The sequence below is a fragment of the Thalassophryne amazonica genome, chromosome 9 (assembly GCF_902500255.1).
Source record: "Thalassophryne amazonica chromosome 9, fThaAma1.1, whole genome shotgun sequence".
In the NCBI taxonomy this organism is placed as follows: Eukaryota; Metazoa; Chordata; class Actinopteri; order Batrachoidiformes; family Batrachoididae; genus Thalassophryne; species Thalassophryne amazonica.
In genome coordinates this window covers 62,912,340-62,937,890 of record NC_047111.1, presented here as the reverse complement: position 1 = coordinate 62,937,890, position 25,551 = coordinate 62,912,340, and the positions used below count along the sequence as shown (strand labels likewise).

The window sequence follows — 25,551 nt, the reverse complement described above, 5'->3', positions numbered from 1 at the left end:
TTCTTCTCTAAGATCATCCGGTCTCAAAGAGCTTATTGGTTCTCTTTGCCAAAATACAGAAAAAATTATTTTTGTATTAATTTATCCAATCATAAAATCTAACTATACTCAGTTCTGCTTTTTGGACACGTGTGTTACTGATATTGCTTACAAATAGACATCAAGTTGAGGCTTTTTTTTTTAAAGCTACATCTTGTTCTGTGTTTCTCTGCACATTTACTGCTCCTTGTTTTTAAACCGTTTATTCATTCTCCAGGCTGAGAGGTTTGACGGCTCTGGGCAGCCTATAATTGCCATCAAAGGAGCTCGCATGTCTGACTTTGGGGGCATTTCTCTGTCTGTCCTGTCCAGCTCAACAGTCACTGTCAACCCAGATATACCACAGGCCTTCAGACTGAGGGCTTGGTGAGTCATACTCCTATGCAAGCATCCATTTACATACACAGATATTGACGAATGCGAATGGAATTATCCACGTCAGAATCAGGCTCACTCCCAAGATGCACTCATTGTAAACACATTTGTCTCCCCATAAATGTGTTCCTCCTAATTTTTTGTTGATGTAGTGTGTATGTATAGATGTAATCATTCAAAAAGGGACTCGCCCATACTCATCAGTAAAGGAGTACAAATTAAAAACTCTGTTAATCACGTGTCAGGAGGATGGGAGCATGTGCTTCTCCAGTCCCAGCAGGATACTCTAGACAGGATGGAGACATGATTGGAAGGAGGGAATAGCAGGATGGAGACATGATTGGAAGGTGGGAATAGCAGAAAAAGAGAGCAGTTATTTCTGGATTCCAGCTCTCAAAAGCTACTGCATGCATGCACAAAGATAGACACAGGATGAGCAGCATCAAACTGAATTCTTACTAGTAGTTTCTGAATTTGAATTATGACTTATTCTCTCATTAATGTCTGTTCTACGTTTAGCCTGTGTTAAAATATTAAAACATATATTTCTGCTGCTGTACGTAACAATGCTTTACTGCTCATTGCCTCTTTGTTGCAGAGAGCTGTTTTTGACACCAACTAGTTTTATGGCAAAGCTTCAAAATGTGATTGGAATAAGTAAGGGGATCTGTGCCGCATGTTGGAACCCAAGTGTTTTATTTTTCTTACTTCTCAGGTGGTGGAAACTAATTTGCTAATGATTTCTGAACAGTAGATCTAATTTTGTGGGCATTTCATTAGATTATATGAACCACCTAGACTCCCTGAGGTGAAGCACTATGGTGAAATTTTGTATTGTTCATTGATTGTTTACTTTTATTTTGTTAAATGTTAATTTTAAATCCAGTTTTGTTGTGTATCCAGACAGTGTATATGGGCAGCATGGTGGCAAAGTAGTTAGTGCACTTGCTTTCAAAACAGAATGTTACCAGTTCAAGACCACCCTTGTCTATTCTCCATGCAATGTGGAGTTGTGTCAAGAAGGCCATCCAACATAAAAAATTTGTGCCAAATCAACATGCAGATCCATATCTGATCCGATGTCACAATCCTGAAAAAAAATGGAGAAGCTGAAAGAATTTGCTTTTACAGATAGGGTGTACATGTTTCTTGAACTTGCTTATGTAAGATGCATCTAAATATACTGCCATTTTAGTACTACAGTTACATTAGGATTACATTGCATTATAACCAGTGGTGGGCACAACTAACCAAAATGTTTGCTTCGATAACCTCTAATCTGCTAACTGAAAAGTTAACTTTTATAATGCTAAACCGATAAACCACGAAAACATTTAGTGGAAGGTACAGCTAACCGCTAACTTTCAGTACACTCTCAGCTACTGACAAGCCAGTTTTGAGTTTAAGCACCGCCAATGCTTCTCATTAGAATCAAAGAAACACAAACCCAACAACCAACGAGTCAGCGCTTGTCTTTCTGCGCCCTGCCCACTGCTGTAAGGAAGAGTCATTTACACTCAACATACAATGGTCCACATGTGAGGCAGAAGTCATGAGAAGCAAGTTTGACTTATGGTTTTGATTTATAAACCAAATTTATCCAGATAGTTTATCTAGATTAATGTCAACTCTGTCATTTTTACAAAGTGAAAATACAGTGCATATCTTTTAATTTTAAAATACTGCACTAATTTTGAAGGTTTGAACACACACACATGCCAAAAGGCATTATGGGAAAATGAGTCTCTGCTCATCACTGATTGGTTGATTTATTATGCATAAAACCAACACACGTTACTGTGTGTGTTGGTTTTACAAATAAATGTGTACTGTTAAAATGTCGTTTTTTCAATTGTAAAAAAAAAAGGCATTTACAAAACTGAGAATTCTGTTTAAGTGTGATTCTTCAGTGCAATGACCGTGTGATATTTGGGTGGGCGCTATTCACACTGCCATCCAGTAGATGGGTCAAAATGCATAGAACACTGCCATCTACTGGATGGCAGTGTGAATCGCGCCCACCCAGATATCACACGGCCGTTGAGCTGAATCACACTTAACAAACAGAATTTTCAGTTGAACATACATGATTTGCACGTATGTTGGTTTGGACCCGGAAGTGAAATTTATGTGCAGAGTGACGGCATGATTTAGCAAGAAGGTAGGGTGCATTAGTTTGTACCAGAGTAATATATGTGTTAATGTGTGTACTATAGGTATGACCAGAAAGGCTGTGTTATGGCCAGCCAATCCCTGACGCAGACTAGTTCACTGGGCAGTGGATCAGCTATGAACTGGAAAACATTGAGTGACATCAAGGATGAGCACATGGGACATGGTGAGAAGGTATAATGCATACTACCCTCTCTGAAATCATGTGATCATGTCCATGTCAGCACCTCACCTCTGCATTCCTTCACTGTGCATCTTCTGCATGCAAAACATAAAGCAACATCTTAAATATAAAGTCAATGGAATGTGACACCTTTTGTTTTATGCTTATATGAGAGGTCTTTAGCACACAGGCAAAGCACACCACTGAACAGAGTCCTAAGCTCCCCCCCCCCCCCCAAAAAAAAAAACAAGAAACCAAGATGAAGTTCAAAGATAACTTAATTCCTTATTGACAATGGATTTGTTCAGTTACAGAGCAGAGACCACACAAATGAAGAAAGAAAAAGCGTAGATGTCCTGTAGTAAAATAACATTTCTCCACCGCCATATATAAAACTAATCCTGGTCAAATACGACTCAATAAGTGGATGTTGCACATAATTTTCCATGCTTTTGAATTAAAGAAGACTGCATGGATCCAGAATTTGCTACTGACAAACATTTAATCTAATTAATTAAATTCATCTTCACATACTTCCCTTCATATCACGTGTAAGTCGTAAATGACTTACGGGTTTCTTCAACATCATTTTCAATTCTAATAGTAATTTCTAATTTTCTGGTGCAGGAAGCCCCCGCGATCCAATCCCAGATAAGTGGTTGAAGATGAGTGAGTGGGTGAGGAAGCCTATAGGGCATAATATTACCAGAAGGGAAGTAGAATGGATGGAAATCATAGGAAGTAAAGCAACCTAAGTTTCATATCACTTACAGGCCCATGTAGAATGGGAGGGAAAAGGCTGTTTCGGGGTGGGGCAAGGCGCATGAAAGTATTGTGTCAAAAAGAAAATTAACACTAAGACACTCAGAAATAGATATCTAAAGTAGGTGTTAACTGATAAATGTGCAAAAGGGCACTGAAAGATCAGAATGGAAATAATTAAAGCTCAGATTTTTTTCTTCCTTTCCATTTTGTCTTCTACTCTTTTCTCGCTGCCTTGTGAATCTCACTCATTTCTGTAATGAAACACTTTAAGGATGTTGTGTCACACCCTGCAAGGCACATATGCTTTGGTAATAATAATGGAATGCCAGTCATTATGCTACACTGTGAAGTAGTCTAATTTAGCAGTCTACCTGTTGTGTGTGTTTGAGGTTTTAGGACAAGTATTGAAATCGTACCATTCAGCGAGCCTCGTTGAATGGTACATTCCAGCTTTCACCTCATGAAATATTCATTCCATTGAAAGGATGGAAAAAAATGTTCATTGCTTGTTTTATATAACGGCTAAAATAGATCCTTGTCATTTGATATTTATTTATTTTGATATTTATTTATTTATTTATAAACAACAGAAAAGGGGCTTACATTTGGTGTTCCACTGGTGCTTAACAGTCAAACACGAACTTTCTAATTGGAGTCCAAAATATATGTAGTCTGTGATGCCGTGCACTGAAATTATGTACTTCCAAAAAGAAAGACTTTGTCTCGTTCCTCAGTCCAGTGAAAAATCACACCAGAAATTTGTCCAGCTTTTCAAACTTTTCATCTTCATCCTAACAGCTCTTCATGCCTCCAGGCGGCTTACAACGTAGTGGATTTGTTTTTGTTTTGGTTTTGTTTTTTGTTTTTTTGTGATACAAGAATTAGCAACGTCAGTTAACTCCTTCAAATCGTTGTCCATCAGCAAAACAAACTCCACTATGTTTAGTTAAACACCGCCCCCGGGAGTGTGAGCATGCGCGGCGGTCGGGGCATGCAATAGTATATTTCATATAGCACCAAAATTGCCCGCTAAAAAAGAACTATTGCACAGCCAATGTAAAATGGTATGAATAATCCATGTCACGTGACATACAAGGCACCAATCAAATGACAAGGATACACTCAGCTGTTATATAATATTCTCTTTCCCAATCCAACAACAATAAAAATGTGAAGTGATGCAGTGGGGAAATATTGGCATGATCCCAAAGAAGGATTAATGCAGTGGTGCTAACTGAGAATAGACTTATTTATTTCCTTTGGCGCTGGGACCCACCTAATTTTGGTAACAACATTATAGGCACATGCCTGAATAGTTCATAGGTTTAGTGTTTTGCCTTAAATTGAAAGAACTTCAAGTTAGTGTGCAGTGGAAATGGTGTTAGCTGCTAAGTGCTACCATTAGCATTTCTCATCTTGCATTGACTGTTCATCTGTGTAGATACAATGGAGTGTGATACTACTGTTCGTGTGCAATTAGCTGAAGGAGGGTGGTGACTGAGCAAGAAAGACATCAGTTTTGGATTGCTATTTTTTGTTGAATTTCTTACAGTATATGATTTGATTTCAGTATATCCTCCTGAGACCCAGCCCATTCATTATGTCCTCAGTAGTGGACAAAAAAGTTAAATTGAAAGATAATTTTTTTTTTTTCACCCCTTGGTTCTCAGGAGAATATAATCATTTATACACATTATATTGTGTAATATTAACGCAACGTCATGCACTTTGGCTGCTAGCTGTGCAAATCAGATGTGAGGCCACACATACACTCAACAAAAATATAAATGCAACACTTTTGGTTTTGCTCCCATTTTGTATGAGATTAACTCAAAGATCTAAAACTTTTTCACATACACAATATCACCATTTCCCTCAAATATTGTTCACAAACCAGTCTAAATCTGTGATAGTGAGCACTTCTCCTTTGCTGAGATAATCCATCCCACCTCACAGGTGTGCCATATCAAGATGCTGATTAGACACCATGATTAGTGCACAGGTGTGGCTTAGACTGCCCACAATAAAAGGCCACTCTGAAAGGTGCAGTTTTGTTTTATTGGGGGGGGATACCAGTCAGTATCTGGTGTGACCACCATTTGCCTCATGCAGTACAACACATCTCCTTCGCGTAGAGTTGAAGACAACACCTCTCCAACGTGCCAAATGCCAGCGAATGTGAGCATTTGCCCACTCAAGTCGGTTACGACGACAAACTGGAGTCAGGTTGAGACCCCGATGAGGACGACGAGCATGCAGATGAGCTTCCCTGAGACGGTTTCTGACAGTTTGTACAGAAATTCTTTGGTTATGCAAACCGATTGTTTCAGCAGCTGTCCGAGTGGCTGGTCTCAGGCAATCTTGGAGGTGAACATGCTGGATGTGGAGGTCCTGGGCTGGTGTGGTTACACGTGGTCTGCGGTTATGAGGCTGGTTGGATGTACTGCCAAATTCTCTGAAACGCCTTTGGAGATGGCTTATGGTAGAGACATGAACATTCAATACACGAACAACAGCTCTGGTTGACATTCCTGCTGTCAGCATGCCAATTGCACGCTCCCTCAAATCTTGCGACATCTGTGGCATTGTGCTGTGTGATAAAACTGCACCTTTCAGAGTGGCCTTTTATTGTGGGCAGTCTAAGGCACACCTGTGCACTAATCATGGTGTCTAATCAGCATCTTGGTATGGCACACCTGTGAGGTGGGATGGATTATCTCAGCAAAGGAGAAGTGCTCACTATCACAGATTTAGACTGCTTTGTGAACAATATTTGAGGGAAATGATGATGTGTATGTGGGAAAAAGTTTTAGATCTTTGAGTTCATCTCATACAAAATGGGAGCAAAACCAAAAGTGTTGCGTTTATATTTTTGTTGAGTATATGTACCAGAATACCACTTATGTGGACTGATATTTCTCTGTTTTTGTGTATATATCTCAGTTCTTTCTTGTGCTTTATTATAATTTTGACAGTGTGCTTAACTATACATTGTTGCCGCAAGGCTAATGTTTCCAAACTAGAATACACAGACAGAGATGTGACATGATGCAGACGGGCAAAATGATGTTAAACACAGGAGGGATTTCTGCTACGCTTTGTAGCATCTGCCTCAACATGTCCCCAAATGTCTCAGCTACGTTTCTTCTTGTTGCATCCACCCTCTTCCTACCTTCCTGCCTTTCCATCCTTGCAGCCCTCTAATCTAGAGGTGGGCGATACCGGGAATTTTGGTATTGATCCGATACCAAGTAAATACAGGCCCAGTATCACCGATACCGATACTTTTGCATATTTAAGCTTCAAAGAGCCAAAGGATCCAAAAGACCTAGGATAGAATTTCGCCAAACATTGTATGTGACAACAAAATACTTGATTTATCGCAATCAACGTTTTTGTTTAAAAAATATCACTCAACACAACTTAAAACAAAATCTCCTGAGGTAGAGGGCTGACTCGGGGAGAGCGCTGAGTGGGCGGGCCAGCTTGAGCCTACCTGGATGGCTGTTGGCTGGCGCTGCTGAGCCACGTGATGGCGCAACAACAAAAGACCAGAGGGGGGAGGGTGCGCTGCTCCGTGTTGTGTGACACAGCGCAGCGCTGCTCTTACAGACAGAGAGTAGACTTTGATGAATCTGTGTGTGCAGCAGTCAGTGTGTGCGGGAGAGGAAAAAAAGCTTGAGTATCGATCTTTTTACACGAGGATCGTTCAGTATCAATACCAGCGTTGGTATCGATATTATCGATATTAGGATCGATCCGCCCACCTCTACTCTAATCTACCCACATTTGCAAAATGTGATGAGGCAGGCATGAGGACGGAAATGTGTGAGTGAAGTGTGGAGAAGGAGAGGGCTGTTGCTAACGGGAGAAATTCTTCTAATTTAAAAAAAAAAACATTCTTGGTAATTGTTTTGGAGGCATTCTTGTTTCATAGCATGGGTAGTGCTGGGGTAGATGAAATGGGTCGACGCATTATGAGGTTGTGAATCAGTCTTGGCTAGAGGGATGAAAGTATCAATGATCTTTATTTCGGACAGATAGCGTCTGTATTGTCATGAGCACAGGGGTACAATCAAGCATCCCACCAGCCTTTTTGCATTAACTGTGTTCGTGGAAGATTTTACAAAAAAAAAAAACGTGGGTTGTAAATCATTTTTCAGTAAATCTGACTTCTGCCAGAATCCTAGCACATCTTTGATGCTCATTTACAGTAAGACAACATTTTTAATGAGTCTGGCCCTGTTTTAGTTTGAATTTGTAGTTTATGGTGCATTTCAAATTCTGGCTGCAGTTCTGACATCTTGTTTAAAAGCTGTTCTCCTGGTAGGAAAAAATATCCTCCGCTGAGGCTGTGAGGTGGACAAAAAATCTGAGTAGTTGCTTGCACTTTCAGCTCTGTGAATGCATTTATGTTCGCGTATGTCTGTCTATCTTCCGAATGAGATGCAGTTCATCTCCCGCATGCTTTCTTTTTATTTATATTTATGGAAATGGGCTGCTGTGGTTCTCCACAGGATGACAGAATTGCTGTTTTCTCCCAGAATTAGCATTTCTTTCTTTTTTTAGTATTTGATTTTTACCAGTGTGAGTTCTGCTGCCTAAGGTGCTAATATTTGTTTAAATTACCACAACTTCACTGTATTATAATTTGTGTTGTTTTTGACTGTGCATACTTCACTTAAAATTTAGAGAAGTTTTGCTCCTTGTATCTGTATTGCAAACATGTAACTTTGGGTCTTGCATATAACCTTTCTTGTTTTTTCTCTCTCTCTCTGTGTGTGTGTGTGTGTGTGTGTGTGTGTGTGTGTGTGTGTGTGTGTGTGTGTGTGTGTGTGTGTGTGTGTGTGTGTGTGTGTGTGTGTGTGTGTGTGTGTGTGTGTGTGTGTGTGTGTGTGTGTGTGTGTGTGTGTGTGTGTGTGTGTGTGTGTGTGTGTGTGTGTGTGTGTAGATGAACACAATTTATATATAGACAAATAGCTTCATCCTTACATTCTAGCACATAATTCTCACACTTTTCTTGTCTTTCTGTTAACCATTCCAAGAATGTTAGAACCAGTGGTGAGCACAGTTCCACTACCCGCTAATTAGCAATGCTAACTTTTTCATTAGCAGATTACTTTTTCAGCTAATTTTGAAAACCGTTAGAGGATTAATTAACGTCTGCTAAATTTTGTCCCATTAACTTTCAGTCCATTAACATTTGTTTGCTGGCATAGTGAGTAAGACCAAATGGTCAAAAATGTTTGTAAACCCTAAAATCAAACGTTAATTCTAATCTGTTGGGTGTTTGGCAACAGCCAGGCTGCCATAAGGAATTCTGCCCCTCTGCAGAGTTACTGTTAATGTGTTGATAAACTGTCCAGAATTAGTCTGTTTATAAATGAAACCATGAGTGAAAGTGCCTTGCATTTTATCTACACTGCCACCGTGAAATGGAAGCGAGGCATTTTTGCTGCAGCCGGCAGGATGTTTAAAGACACAAGTGCTGCATTGAATTTACTCAGAAGCCTCTGCAATGCTAAAAGGCACTGACAGTGTGCCAAGTCAATGCTGAAAGTTAGCTGTTAGCGGTTAGCTGTAACTGCGGGTAGTTAGTTAGCAGATTAGTGGTTATCGAAGCTAACGTTTTGGTTAGCTGTGGCCACCACTGGTTAGAGCCAAAACAGAGATATGTAAAAATAGCATCCACCTTCCACTTACACACATAGTACTCATTGGCAACAGACGATGTCAAGTTTGATCTGAGTTTATTTCATGTTTATTCTTCACTCAGCCGCTTATTTACGTTGATCATGTTTATGATGTTTATGGATATCTGTTTTTGTGCTTTCTTAGGTTTGGTGAGCTTTTCCGCCATTTATAGACATTAGTGCGGCATCTGGTTAGTACTTGGATGGGAGACCTCTTTGGAACACCAGCGGCTGTGTGTGTTTCTCCAGGTGACACTGGAGTTGCGTCAGGAAGGGCATCCGGCGTAAAACTTATGCCAATTACCAATGCGGATCTATCTGCTGTGGCGACCCCGAACAAAACAATGGGAGCAGCCGAATGAACAACAACATAGACATTATGTACCATTACGATAGTAGTCAATAAAATGAAAATTTAAAGACATCAAACTGCATCTTGCACATACATTTGAATGAGGACAGTGCATTTGCTTAAACTTGGTGTGAAATGTGTTTTTTATAATGAGGCTTCATTTCAATGCTGTTTATTTACACTATCACAAGAAAATGCAGGTAGCAGTAAATCACTTGAATACACACTAAGGCATGTAACGTCTAGCTATACATTTTTAATATCTTATAATGAGATGGTAAGCAATCAGTGCAGTGCTATATCAAAACGGTACCAGTGCGCCACCTACCGTCGTTCCACTGCAACTGACACCGTGGCATGCTGTTTCATTATAGGGCTTTAAGGTACTACATTGTAGTGCACATAGAAATAAGAATGACTCGATCACATGTAAACCTTTTTAATACACATGTAATGCAAAGCCAGCATCTGTGATGTGTTGAGAGGGGAACACTTAGATAATATGTGGATGTAAACGACACCATCCCGTTTTGTACAGTTAAAAAAATGTTATGTTATGAACCATGTGACAGTTTATTCAATTTGTGTATGATGCAATAAGCAACCCTTAATTGTGATAGTAAAAGTTACCAGAACATGATCAAAAAAGGCCTAATGAGTAATATTTTATGACAAATAAATTTTTCCAAGGCTTAAGAAATAGAATGACTAATGTTGTGCTTCCTTTGCTTCATTTAATGAAAATAATTAATTGTAAACTGTATCTACCTTGCTGGTTTTTTGGGGGGTGGGGGGTTTCGGCAAATGCAACAGCTTGCAGCTTGTAGCTTTGTCTCAATGGTGTAGGAACTGTACTTCCTTTTTATAACATCACTGGTAGGAAGAGTCGCTCCCTGACTAGTCAAATTACCGGGATATTGTACATCAGCACACACTCTCGAGCAGGATGTTGCCATTTGGACCCGCAACTGCTCATACTGATAGTCAGCCAGGCAGCAACGTCTGGAGGCCAACATAGGTGACCCAGCCTTTAAACAAGACCGGCGCATATTTAAGACAGGTGTTTATTTTTTTGCTGTGGAGTTTTGACCCGGCAATTAAATGGGGCAGGCCCATATTTAAGGTCAGGTGTTTAATCAAGGAAGAAGACAATATTTAATGTGTGTAGCCAACAAAAGCGCAAAGCTTGTTTGGTATGTTTGGTTTTGTAGTGGTACAATTGCCCAATGCAAACATCTTTGTTGGAAACAAATGCCAAGAGAGTATTTTGTGCATGGTCCTGCATAGTCCTTCTTGTTTTGTTTGTTTGTTTGTTAATCCACATAAGGCACAAATGCATTCTTTGTCCGGACATTGGCTGTCGAAAATTATGGTTTGTGGTGTTGTTCTTGTGACTACACAATGTGTTCAGCCCAAACCAACGAGGATCTTGTTGATCTAGTGGCCCTGCCACATAGCAGTTTTAAGAGGTGTAATGTTTGGAGCCATTTGTTTTACACCATTTAAAAAGACTGCTTTTGAAAAGGTCAAGGATTCCTCAGTTTTAGTGATGCTTCCATAGTATCCACAAACAGGCCAGTTACATTAACAATTTTTGTTTGACAGTGTACTTTCCCTGACACAATGGTAGTAAATAGTATGATTGTCATCAACTCTTAAGGATATTCAGACAGTGTTGGAATGTGTGAAAAATATTAAAACATCTCAAGTAAATAAAAAAAAAAACCCACACTAAAATTGGCTCAATACTCTCACTCATCTTATTCCGTCATCATTCACACAGCATAGCTGTGGAAACAAAGTCCATTTGGTCAAATTCCTACAAATTTTCTGTCTGGTATTATGCATGCTCACCATCACTTGGTGTGCGTGCGTGCGCGGGTGTGTGTGAGAGAGAACAAAAACTGTCAAATTGGTGATTGTGTCTAAAGCCCCTTTCACTCCGGGGAGTTTGGCAGGAATGCACGTAGGGGGGAGAAGCTTGGCTCCATGATGCTGTTTTTACAGACTGCCTCGACACGCAGATGGATTTGATACACTGGAAAAAGTCAGAATACATTATTTCTGGGAATTAATGGACTTTAGTTTATGTCATAATCGTGAAAGAACTTTAGATGGTGAAGAGGGAGCTGCGCTTTCACTGGCGATCTCTCCGTGAAGATATTTAGTGGACGTGGACATGGACATGCCGTCTCGCTGGCTAAAAGCTTCACTGTCGGCAGAGTCCAGCGGGATGAATAAAATCTAGCAGTGCAAGTATGTGCTGATTAAAAAAAAAAAAAAAAAAACCTATAAGGATTTTTCACCAGACTCGCGTAGGGTTGTGTACAATTTCGGAGGCATGATGTACAGTAGTGCAGTGTTCCATAGACTTACAAACAGTAGAGGAGTGTTGTGTAGACTTGCATAGAGCACTGAGTTCGGTGCTCTGTGCCAAAAGTCAGGGAAAAAATTAAACAGGTTTAAAATTATACCTGTTTAATTTTTTGCGTCAATTTTGTGGACCTCTTTGCGTCTGTCAGCGTACTGCCATGTAGGGCTGCATAAACCCAGTGTAGGGCTGCATAAGCTCAGTGTAGTTGACACACCACAGTACACAACTCTACATTGGCCCAGTATGAAAGGGGCTTACTGGAGAAAGTTCCTCTGGCATGTTTAATTTGTTTTTATTATTATTCTAGGAAGAAACCTCAAGCTGACGAGGCTCAGTGGGGTGACAGTCTGCATCGAGCATACTAACTAATTAAACAACACTGGCACATTTCTTTATGCACGAGCCAGCGCCTAGGTACCCAAGTGCTGAGGAGCCCAGTGACTGCAGACCCAAGGGGAGACCCACACTTGACATGGATGTGGCAGATAGTCATTTTAGAGATGTGGGATGAGCCATCTGTCTGAGAGGGTGATTGGCATACAGGGCCCAAGGCAGTTCCATGATGTAGTGGATGCGGTGAAGTGCAGTACCTGCACGTGCTGCCAGTCAACTGGTTAGAGCAAACTTTCCACTTGTTGTTTTTGTTACTGTTATTCCAAATAGCAAAATCCTTCAGTGATACATTTCTGTAGTCATATTTATTATTGATGCATCATAGGCCAGGGGTGGGCAGTCATGTGCCATGAAGGGCTGAGACACTGCAGGTCTCAACAGTTGATTCCATTGATGATCAGGTGTTTATGTAAATGCACTGCATTTATAAGTCGCAAATGGACTGCATTTATGTAGCACTTTTCTATCTGCATCAGATGCTCAAACTGCTTTACAATTATGCCTCATATTCACCCATTCACACAAACACACTCACACACTGATGTCAAGGAGCTGCCATGCAAGGCACTGGCTACACACACGGAGCAACTTGGGGATTAAGGACCTTGCCCAAGGGCCCTTAGTGATTTTCTGGTCAGGTTGGGGTTTGAACCAAGGATCCTCTGGTCTCAAGCCCAACTCTTAACCACTTGACCCCCCCCCCCCCCCCCATGTTCAGGGGAGAAGCTCATCAGCAACCCACCTGCTGAGGTGATTGGTTACAAGGAAAATGTGCAGTGTCTCGGCCTTCTTTGCCCACCCCTGGACTAGGCCATGCATGTTTTGGTAACACAATGTGGCCCAGGGATACACCTAATCATCTAATAACATATATTTTACATTGCAATTACTAGTATCCATGCCTATGCCGAGGCCCCAACCACACACATTTTTGTAGTTATTGTAATTTTTTTTATTATTGGTAACTTTGATCTTTTATCCAAGTATTTTCAATATTTTGGTTCCTTTACCAGTCTGTGTCCATCCTGTTGCCAAGTTTGACAAATATTTCTAACAGTCATAAATTTCATTTTTTTTCTTCCTGTCTGAATGTGTTGTCATTTTCTTTCTTTCTTGAAGGGTGATGGCTGTGTGCCAGGCCTGTTTATTGAATATCCACTCCCATCTCTGTCATTTACAACAAGCTATCTTATACTGTGCAAATTAGCCATTAACATTACAGATGCGCTCTGGTAATATTACAATATTCCACCTCTCCTTATAAAACTAGTCATGTCAGAACAAGACTTTAGAGTGCAAACTCTGCAGTAACATTCAGTGTGCTTTTTCACACAAAATAAACTGCATGCATCAGAGGTTTAAAAACATTTAGTACTGAAGTCATCTACTTTCAGATGACCTCAATATTAGCACTTTCATGAAAAAGCCTGACGACTGCTGTTACACAAACAAAATTCAAGAAACGAGTAGTTAATTTCACAGTAAAGTAACATGTCATACTGTTCAAAATGTATTCAACATTTCCTGCAGCTGCAATTTTATTTGGGCCTGTTCAAAAATGTAGCTTATTTTCAAGGCCAGCTCCACTCTTTTTAAGTTTGTTGATGATTCGTTTGGCAGTATTTCACTAAACCCCAAAACAAGCAACAGATTGGCGTAGGTGAAAATAAAATGTCCTTGCTGGGGCCAATAACATAGTTACAGTGTAGCGATGTAGTAAAATACTTTGACTGACTTACAATCCCAATTCCAATGAAGCTGGGACATTGTGTGAAATGTAAATAAAAACAGAATGCAATGATTTGCAAATCCTCTTCAACCTACAGTGAGGAAAATAATTATTTGAACACCCTGCAATTTTGCAAGTTCTCCCACTTAGAAATCATGGAGTGGTCTGAAATTTTCATCTTAGGTGCATGTCCACTGTGAGAGACATAATCTAAAAAAAAAAAAAAAAATCTGGTATGCACAATGTATCCACAATGTATAATTTTTTTAAATAATTTGTTTGTATGTTACTGCTGCAAATAAGTATTTCAACACCTGTGAAAATCAATGTTAATATTTGGTACAGTAGCCTTTGTTTGCAGTTACAGAGGTCAAACGTTTCCTGTAGTTTTTCACCAGGTTTGCACACACTGCATCAGGGATTTTGGCCCATTTCTCCACACAGATCTTCTCTAGATCAGCCAGGTTACTGGGCTGTCGCTGAGAAACATGGAGTTTGAGCTCCCTCCAAAGATTTTCTATTGGGTTTAGGTCTGGAGACTGGCTAGGCCACTCCAGAACCTTGATATGCTTCTTACGGAGCCACTCCTTGGTTATCCTGGCTGTGTGCTTCGGGTCATTGTCATGTTGGAAGACCCATCCACGACCCATCTTCAATGCTCTAACTGAGGGAAAGAGGTTGTTCCCCAAAATCTCGCAATACATGGCCCCGGTCATCCTCTCCTTAATACAGTGCAGTCGTCCTGTCCCATGTGCAGAAAAACACCCCCAAAACATGATGCTTTCCACCCCCATGCTTCACAGTAGGGACGGTGTTTTTGGGATGGTACTCAGCATTCTTCTTCCTCCAAACACAGCGAGTAGAATTAAGACCAAAAAGTTCTATTTTGGTCTCATCTGACCACATAACTTTCTCCTATAACTCCTCTGGATCATCCAAATGGTCATGGGCAAACTTAAGATGGGCCTGGATGTGTGCTGATTTAAGCAGGGGAACCTTCCGTGCCATGCATGATTTTAACCCATGACGTCTTAGTGTATTACCCACAGTAACCTTGGAAACAGTGGTGCCAGCTCTCTTCAGGTCATTGACCAGCTCCTCCCGTGCATTTCTGGGCTGATTCCTCACCTTTCTTAGGATCATTGATACGCCACGAGGTGGGATCTTGCATGGAGCCCCAGTCTGAGGGAGATTGACAGTCATGTTTAGCTTCTTCCATTTTCTAATAATTGCTCCAACAGTTGATCTTTTTTCACCAAGCTGCTTGGCAATTGCCCCGTAGCCTTTTCCAGCCTTGTGGAGGTCTACAATTTTATCTCTGGTGTCTTTGGGCAGCTCTTTGGTCTTAGCCATGTTAGTAGTTGGAGTCTTACTGATTGTATGGGGTGGACAGGTGTCTTTATGCCGTGAACGACCTCAAATAGGTGCTTCTAATTTGGAATAATAAGTGGAGTGGAGGTGGACTTTTTAGAGGCGGACTAGCAGGTCATTGAGGGCCAGAATTTTTGCTGATTGGCAGGTGTTGAAATACTTATTTGCAGCAGTAACATGCAAATAAATTATTAACAAAATCATACATTGTGCTTTCCGGATTTTTTTTTTTTTTTTTTTTTTTTTTTTGGATTATGTCTCACAGTAGACATGGACCTACGATGAAAATTTCAGACCCATCCATGATTTCTAAGTGGGAGAACTTGCAAAATCGCAGGGTGTTCAAATACTTATTTTCCTCACTGTATATTCAATTGAATACATCACAAAGACAAGATATTTAATGTTCAAACTAATAAACTTTGTTTTTGTGCAAACATTTGCTGATTTGGAAATGGACTCCTGTAACACGTTTCAAAAAAGCTGGGACAGTGGTATGTTTACCACTGTGATACATCACCATCACCTTTCCTTCTAACAACACTCAATAAGCATTTGGGAACTGAGGACACTAATTGTTGAAGCTTTGTAGGTGGAATTCTTTCCCATTCTTGCTTGATGTACGACTTCAGTTCTACAGTCCGGCGTCTCCGTTGTCGTATTTTGCACTTCATAATGCGCCACACATTTTCAATGGGCGACAGGTCTGGACTGCAGGCATGCCAGTCTAGTACCCGCACTCTTTTACTACGAAGCCACACTGTTGTAACACGTGCAGAATGTGGCTTGGCATTGTCTTGCTGAAATAAGCAGGGACATTCCTGAAAAAGATGTTGCTTGGATGGCAGCATGTGTTGCTCCAAAACCTGGATGTACCTCAACATTGATGGTGCCATCACAGATGTGTAAGTTGCCCATGCCATGGGCACTAACACACCCCATACCATCACAGATGCTGGCTTTTGAACTTTGCGCTGGTAACAATCTGGATGGTCTTTTTCCTCTTTTGTCCGGAGGACACGACATCCATGATTACCAAAAACAATTTGAACTGTGGACTAATCAGACCACAGCACACTTTTCCACTTTGCATCTGTCCATTTCAAATGAGCTCGGACCCAGAGAAGGCGGCGGCATTTCTGGATATTATTAATGTATGGCTTTCGCTTTGCATGGTAGAGTTTTAACTTGCACTTGTAGATGTAGCGACGAACTGTGTTAACTGACAATGGTTTTCTGAAGTGTTCCTGAGCCCACGCGGTAAGATCCTTTACACAGTGATGTCTGTCTTTAATGCAGTGCCGTCTGAGGCACTGCATTAAAAGGTCACGGGCATTCAGTTGGTTTTCGGCCTACTAGAAAGTTCTCCAGATTCTCTGAAACTTCTGATTATATTATGAACTGTAGATGATGGAATCCCTAAATTCCTTGCAAGTGAACATTGAGAAACATTGTTCTTAAACTGTTGGACTATTTTATCATGCTGTTGTTCACAAAGTGATGATCCTCGCCCCATCTTTGCTTGTGAGAACGGCTGAGCCTTTTGGGGATGCTCCTTTTATACCCAATCATGACACTCACAGTTAATGTCCTCAGTTCCCAAATGCTTATTAAGTGTTGTTAGAAGGAAAGGTGATGTAACACAGTGGTAAACATACCACTGTCCCAGCTTTTTTAAAACGTGTTGCAGGCATTCATTTCAAAATGAGCAAATATTTGCACAAAAACAATAAAGTTTATCAGTTTGAACAGTAAATATGAATATAGGTTGAAGAGGATTTGCAAATCATTGTATTATGTTTTTATTTACATTTCACATAATGTCCCAGCTTCATTGGAATTGGGGTTGTAGAAAGACTGTCTGAATGTTGAAATTGAAGAACTGGCAAATAATGAACAACAACCTGCAAACATTTACTGGGTTCAAATTGCTATACTTAGTTTGATGCTTTTGGTATTGTTTTCCTCTCCAATTTGTCAATGTTTTGTCAGGCAGACTATTTCAGCTGTGTGGCGACAGTTGTGTTCATTCGTAAGGAAACTTGTTTGTACCAGTCGTGTCCATCTGGAGACTGCAAGAAAAAAGTTATAGACCAACACAATGGACGGTACCGCTGTGAGAAATGTAACAGAGAGTTCCCCAACTTTAAATACCGACTCTTGCTCTCTGTAAGTATGAAGTGCACACAGTGTACATTGTTCAGGCTTGTTTGCTGCTGATGCCCTTACTTTAATGACTGTCAAACACCTGTCGATACTGCCTCAACCCCTCATCATTTTTATCCATCTCACAGGCCAACTTAGCAGACTTTGGGGATAACCAATGGGTGACTTGCTTCGAGGAGACCGCTGAAGTCCTGCTGGGTCACAATGCCGTAACACTGGGACATCTTCGGGACACAGTGAGACATCTATATTTACACTAGACACATACGGGATCATTCCATATGAAAGCAACCAGTTTTTGAGAAATTTCTTAGGTCACCCTCTGAGTGTTCTGAAAGAAAAAAGTCATAATCACAATTGCCCACCAATCAGTTTTATGGGCAAATCACAAATTTTTGTCCGCATTTATTTCTTGTGAAAATACATTTTTGTCCAGCTTTGACCTGTTATTGCTTTATAGCTTATGCCTGTAGAGGTTAGAAATGTACTTTCTATGGGTCAACTGTTTCCATAGAATGTGATAGTTTCATCAAATTCAACCATGCTGTCACAATGTGTGTCTAAAAACGATAAAATAAACCTGATTTGCCCATAGAATGGGCAGGTGTGTATGCAACTATATGAATTTCTTCACAAAAATCGGAAACTGATAGCCTGTGGTTGGTTACATGTTGAATGACCCAACAGTAGTTCTTACATTTTCTGCAATGAGCAAGAAAATCACATATTAATTTATTTCTTAAGTTTAACATCAACTAGCTACATCCTACAAATAAGTGTATTTAATGTTCCTGCATTTGTATTTACTTTGTAATGTCTGTGTGTCTTCCCAAGGACGAGGATGCATTTAATGAGGTTTTCCAGAAAGTAAACTTCAGTAATCACATCTTTAAGAACAGAGTCAAGCTGGAGACATACAATGTAAGTATACAAAGACTTTAGTACAATGGATGATGAATGATTATTCTCAAAAAATAAATTAACAGCACTGATTTAACAGTGGCATCCCATCATCACATTAGTGTTTTTAGGGGAGAGGGAACTTTTGGGACCTTTGTCATACAAGAATACTCAACTTTGATTAGTGTGTTTTAGCACCTATTTTGCCACATTTATGAATAAGTAACCCTGTTACTTCTGACATATGCTTAAATTATGGCTTCTGAGATATAAGTATTATGGTGTTTGTATGTGTACACACACACACACACACACACACACACACACACATATATATATATATATATATATATATATATATATATATATATATATATATATATATAAAATTAGACTTTTGGTGATTTCACAATCAAATTGTGTAAATCAATCAAATCAATTAATTTAATTCACATTACTGTAACAAAAAAATTCTTTGTGTGCATCATTACAAAAGAGACAAATCAGCTATTAGATCCATGTATCACTTTATGATATCCAGATAAATATTTTGGCGTTTCCATCTTGATTGTTTGTTTGTTAATTTGGCATATTTACATGTTAGCAGAAAGCTGTAGATTATCAGGCACACATATCATGTGTTTTTCATTTGTAACAGATTCTAGTTATATTCCAAAAGTCATTAAATTTTTTGTGCTCCATGTTAAGTAGCTACTGGTTGTAAAACATGATTCATTACAACACATTGTTTTATATCATCTGTGAATGGGTCGCAACCAGAAACACGTCTGTTTTCTCCCACAGTTCAGTTTCGAGGCAGATAAGACCAGAAACCAAGAATGCACAATATAATCATAACCCACCATCAGTCACTCTGCATGAATATGAACACATTTCAATTAGTGTACTAGTGACAGAGGAGCTGTAATATAGCCACTGCACTTTGGATAATAAGAAACGAATACAGCTGTGGATTCATTTCTCTTAATTAGGCACTAATTATCATTTAGCTATTGTCTATCTAAGCCTAATTAGTAGAATTATTTGAAGACTAATTTGTTACTAAGGACAAATACCGAGAGTCTGACTGAGATTTAGTTGGAGCTTTTCTGACCTGAAGAAATATTGGAGGAGAATGTGACACAGTGCTTCTAAGATAATCTGCAAAGAGTTTAAAATGCTGAAAACTCATCAGATGTTTGTGTGGGACATCAACAGCTCAAATGGCTTTTACATTCCATACTGATTTTTTTATTGGAGCTTTAAGAGTAAAAGACCAAAGAATGAGTCAATATTACGTTTCTCCAAATACATATTTAATTATAATAATAAAAACCTTCATTTAACCAGGTAGAATTCCATTGATATCCAAACCTCTTTTACAAAGATGACCTGGCCAAGAAAGGCGGCCGCACACATCATAATGGACAGGTTAGCATCAACATGAGAATATTGGTAATAAATAAAATACAATCATCTTGGTTGTAGTAACATTGCAAATGATGGAAAGTCTCAAACAGATTAAGATTTAGAAACATAGGCATTTGCAAAAGAATCTCATTGGCGATCTTGAAAAATAGACTGGAAGGTGTGCAAAGAAGTCAGTCTAGACAGTTTTATTTAACTAGGGGATTAAGGACGTTGCCCAAGAGCTCTTAGTGATTTTCCGGTCAGGCTAGGATTGAACTAAGGATCCTCTGGTCTCAGGCCCAACGCTTTAACCGCTAGACCATCACCTCCCGTGTGTGTGTGTGTGTGTGTGTGTGTGTGTGTGTGTGTGTGTGTGTGTGTGTGTGTGTGTGTGTGTGTGTGTGTGTGTGTGTGTGTGTGTAACAAGACAAAAAATGTCTGTCAGTGTTTTCATATAAATAGAGCATTGAAATGTATCTGAGTTTAAAATGATTTATGAACTTAATAAACATTTGTGTTGTCATTTTTCATATCAAGGATGGAAAGAGCGACCGTGGTTAAGATAACATTTTAGAATTGCTGAATTGCTCTTGCATATCTGAGTTTGTGTTATTTAGGGCATGAGCAAAGATGATAAACTACCACCTTTTACTCTTAACAAGCACAATGCACTCAAAGGTTTTTTTCTCTTCATTCCACTTTAACAGTGGGCTACACAATTGTACAACTTAACATTACTACCACCGAAAACATCTGCATAAGCTCACCAAACTGTCAGACTGTCAGCTGATCACTGGGAACACAAAGTACAAGGACAAGTCTCTGTTCTGTTACAAAAAGATTCAAAGCTCACAAATTCCAGTTTTAGTTTTTGCTGTCAAATGTAAAAAAAAATGTGAAAATTACCGTTGGCAGAGATGGATAAACATTTGAACTGACAGACAAAGATGGCATATTTCTTAAACATTGTCTGATGTAGCCATCATCTTCGATTAAAATGAAGCCTTGCTGACTGCTTACATATACACCAAGGAAATGCATCAATCAAATTAAAGCTGTACGGCCTTTCAAATTTCACAAAACTGGCAACATTTAGTTTCTACTTAAATCCAAGCATTACATCACCACAGAGGAATCCTGGAGCACTAAGAGTGACCTTCAGGTTCTTGGTCAGCTCCCCCAAACTCTCAGTTTAGACAAGCGGCCAGCTCCAGGAAGAGCCCTGTTGGATCCATCCTTCTTCCATTTACTGTTGATAGAGGCCACCGTGCTCATTGGGACCTTCAAAGCAGCAGAAATGTTTCTGTACCCTTCCCCAGATTTGTGCCTCGAGACAATCCTGTCTGAGGTCTACAGACAATTCCTTTGACTTCATGTTTGGTTTGTGCTCTGACATGCACTGTCAACTGTGGGACCTTATATGTAGACAGGTGTGTGTCTTTCCAAATCATGTTCATTCAGCTGAATTTACCCCAGGTGGACTCTGATTAAGCTGTAGAAACATTTCAAAGATGATCAGTGGAAACACGATGCACCTGAGCACAATTTTGAGCTTCATGGCAAAGGTTGTGAATACTTGTGTACATATGATTTCTTAGGGTTTTTTTTTTTTTTTTTCAAAAAAATTGCTAAAATCTCAAAAAAAAAAAAAAAATCTTTCACGTTGTCATTATGGTGGTAAAGTTTTGAGGGAAAATGATTTTCATCCATTTTAGAATAAGGCTGTAACATAAGAAAATGTGGAAAAAGTGAGGCGCTGTGAATATTTTTGAATGCACCGTATTATATGTCTACAGGTGCAGAATTGAGCAAACTGCAATCTCATATTCCACCCATCTCTCTTCGTGGAGGAAATAAAAAGCATTTTCACAAATAAATCAGCTTAGTGAAGATGTGGTCTCGCAGCTTAGTTGCCATTAATAGAATCCAAACAACACTGAAGATCAGATTTAACCTGTATATTTCAGCGTGTTAAGCCTTAGCTAAGTGTATTATTTGTATAAACATATAATTTGTATGCTTAATGCATTTAAAATTTTGGAAGGGTTTCCACACACAAACTAGATATGTGGAGTGTTCTTCTCTTTTATAAATCAGCTCCACGATAAATGGTTGTTGCTATTTGTCATCTGTAATACTTATGTGCATACTGTACAGTAAAAAGTTATTTGTGGTTGTGGACTGCACTCTGGAGGAGTGTACTGACAACCCAGTCTGACATTTTTTTTTTCGTGCTCCCGTGACGAAATTAGTCAAATTTTCGTGATGGGTTTTTTTTAACTCACTATTACTAACCCTACTCCTACCCCCAACCCTAACGTTATCCACCCCGACTCCCCCGCTTCACTTTTAATTTTGTGCAGCAATCACTGAATGAATTAGAATGAATTTGTGCTGCTGTGATGAAAATGAGGTGCTTTTCGTCACAATATCACAAACCAATAGATAATGTATATTTTGTGCTGCTGAATCACGACTTGCCATGAGACTGGGTTGGTACTGAATATGTGCAGATATCATTTGCCATCGTCAGTCTGCAGTGAATGAATTGATTTTATTTCAGTGAATACATTATTGTCAGCATCAGCTTTTCATTGTGCCAACAGAGAGGTCACTAAGAGCTCCTCGGGTATGTCTTTCTTTACATCCTCAGTCTACACAGTTAATATTCAGCGCTGTTCACTGGAAAAGGTTTAATTTTTAGATTGCTGTTTTGAACACATATGTGAAGGCTACACATAAAAATCACTCATATGCCCATAAATCCATGTGGGTATACTAAATTCTATAAATTAGTTGTTGAGGCTATGTGCCGTCAGTATGCGAAATGTAATATACGGATATATATATAGAAAAGAGTGTTCAACTTTTCAAAACAATAAGACAATAAGAGTACTATGTAGGACTATTTAAAAAAAAAAAAGAGGGCTGCTATGTTCCCCACCCCTACCCCCAATTTAGTAGGCAGACTTACTCAACAAAAATATAAACGCAACACTTTTGGTTTTGCTCTCATTTTGTATGAGATGAACTCAAAGATCTAAAACTTTTTCCACATACACAATATCACCATTTCCCTCAAATATTGTTCACAAACCAGTCTAAATCTGTGATAGTGAGCACTTCTCCTTTGCTGAGATAATCCATCCCACCTCACAGGTGTGCCATATCAAGATGCTGATTAGACACCATGATTAGTGCACAGGTGTGCCTTAGACTGCCCACAATAAAAGGCCACTCTGAAAGGTGCAGTTTTATCACACAGCACAATGCCACAGATGTCACAAGATTTGAGGGAGCGTGCAATTGGCATGCTGACAGCAGGAATGTCAACCAGAGCTGTTGCTTGTGTATTGAATGTTCATTTCTCTACCATAAGCCGTCTCCAAAGGCGTTTCAGAGAATTTGGCAGTATATCCAACCAGCCTCACAACCGCAGAGCACGTGTAACCACACCAGCCCAGGACCTCCACATCCAGCATGTTCACCTCCAAGATCGTCTGAGACCAGCCACTCGGACAGCTGCTGAAACAATCGGTTTGCATAACCAAAGAATTTCTGCACAAACTGTCAGAAACCGTCTCAGGGAAGGTCATCTGCATGCTCGTCGTCCTCATCGGGGTCTCGACCTGACTCCAGTTCGTCGTCGTAACCGACTTAAGTGGGCAAATGCTCACATTCGCTGGCGTTTGGCATGTTGGAGAGGTGTTCTCTTCATGGATGATGCGAAGGAGATGTGTTGTACTGCATGAGGCAAATGGTGGTCACACCAGATACTGACTGGTATCCCCCCCCCAATAAAACAAAACTGCACCTTTCAGAGTGGCCTTTTATTGTGGGCAGTCTAAGGCACACCTGTGCACTAATCATGGTGTCTAATCAGCATCTTGATATGGCACACCTGTGAGGTGGGATGGATTATCTCAGCAAAGGAGAAGTGCTCACTATCACAGATTTAGACTGGTTTGTGAACAATATTTGAGAGAAATGGTGATATTGTGTATGTGGAAAAAGTTTTAGATCTTTGAGTTCATCTCATACAAAATGGGAGCAAACCCAAAAGTGTTGCGTTTATATTTTTGTTGAGTATATGACAGTGTCACTGGTCCCATGTAATTGTAATAGGAAAAACCTCTACCCTCTTGCAAAATTGAATTTGAGAATGGATGAATATAATTGGTTTCTCCAGATTTGATTGGATGTTGCTGTAACCACATGAAATTTATAGGCTTTGCTCATGCAGTACTCCATTCTTTGGAAGGCTGTTGTTCTTGAGTAAGTTCTCACATTTGTCTTGACGCCCCCCGTGTTGCTTAATTCCCCTACTGTTCTTGAATAGATGCAAATTGAAAATATTTATGGGGATGTTGACTCACATATGCGATAATGTGCAAATGTAAGATGCTTGTTGCTGTTTATATCAATTGATTTTAAGGCATTAATGCAGTGACTGTGATTGTAATGAAAGCATTTTTTTTTTTTTTTTTTGGCTTTTGTTTCAGTGACAAACCCATTCTTTATTTGGTGTAACTGTATGTTTGCAGTTGTGGCCAGGAGTTTACATGCAGTGGGGTACATACATATTTTGAAAGTGACACAATGTTTGTGTCACTGTCTATACACTGAAAGTGTAGCCTTTCAGGTTTAATATAAAAATGCTGCATTAACCATTAAGGAATTACAGCCATCTTTATGCATACACCCTCCATTTTCAGAGGCCAGAAACACTAAAATGATTCTAACTATAAGGATAACTGTTAATACTAACAATCCTTTGCAGCCAGTGACTGTCTGAAATCTGGAACCCATGGATGTCATCAAATAGAGTTTCTTCCCTTGAAATGCTTTGCCAAGCCTTTATCGCAGCCTACATCAGTTGCTGCTTGCTTGTGGGTCTTTCTGCTTTTAGTTTTGTCTTCAGTAAGTGAAAAGCAGCTCTATTGGGTTGAGGTCAGGTGACTGAACTGACCTTTGAAGAATGTTCCATTTCTTTTAATTGAGGAGTGCTTGGCTGCCTTGGTAGTATGTTTTAATTCATGATCAACCACAAAGCACTACTGTGCTAACTGCATTGGATAATAGCAGCCTTTTGGAGGAAGCTTTTATGGTCAATGAGACAATGACTGACTGGTTTGGCCACAGTAACTTATCTGGATTTTTGAAAGATTAAAAGTGAGGCATTTGAACCCAAAAATACTGTATCAAGTCTTCAGCACGGTAGCGGTAACATCACACTCTGATGCTGTTTTGCTGCCAGTGTAAGTGGTGAGTTGCACAACGTGGGCGGGGAAATGGACGACTTCTTCAGCGAAACCTCAAGTCATCAGTTCGACAGTTGAAGCTCGGCCACTGTTGGGGATTCCACCGGGTCAAAGGCCCTGAGCACATAGTAAAGCTGGTTCTGTACTGGATACAGCAGGCTAATGTTCAGCTTTTGGAATGGCCTTCACAAAGTCCTGAGCTCAGCCATATTGAAAATATTTGGTCTGTGCTAAAAAAAAAAATGGGTCTGTGCCAGGAAATCAATGAATTTAACTGAACTTTGCAATCCCTATTCTGTCAAGAATAGTGGTCAAATGTCCAAACAGAATTTTACCAGAAACATTTTTGAAAAGTTACCACAAGCGTCTGGTCAAGCTGAAACTTGCT

At 39.7% G+C, this 25,551-nt stretch overlaps 1 protein-coding gene across 3 annotated transcripts in view; it reads left to right on the top strand.

Moving 5' to 3' along the window:
- The window catches only part of LOC117517262 (replication protein A 70 kDa DNA-binding subunit-like), an 83,887-nt gene that overhangs the window by 56,509 nt on the left and 1,827 nt on the right, over positions 1-25,551 (top strand). For all 3 annotated transcript variants that reach the window (XM_034178209.1, XM_034178208.1, XM_034178207.1), the window contains exons 12-16: positions 257-405; positions 2,631-2,760; positions 17,419-17,595; positions 17,721-17,828; positions 18,427-18,513. In XM_034178209.1, the coding sequence (XP_034034100.1) occupies positions 257-405; positions 2,631-2,760; positions 17,419-17,595; positions 17,721-17,828; positions 18,427-18,513 (651 nt within the window). The remainder of the gene's footprint in view (positions 1-256; positions 406-2,630; positions 2,761-17,418; positions 17,596-17,720; positions 17,829-18,426; positions 18,514-25,551) is intronic.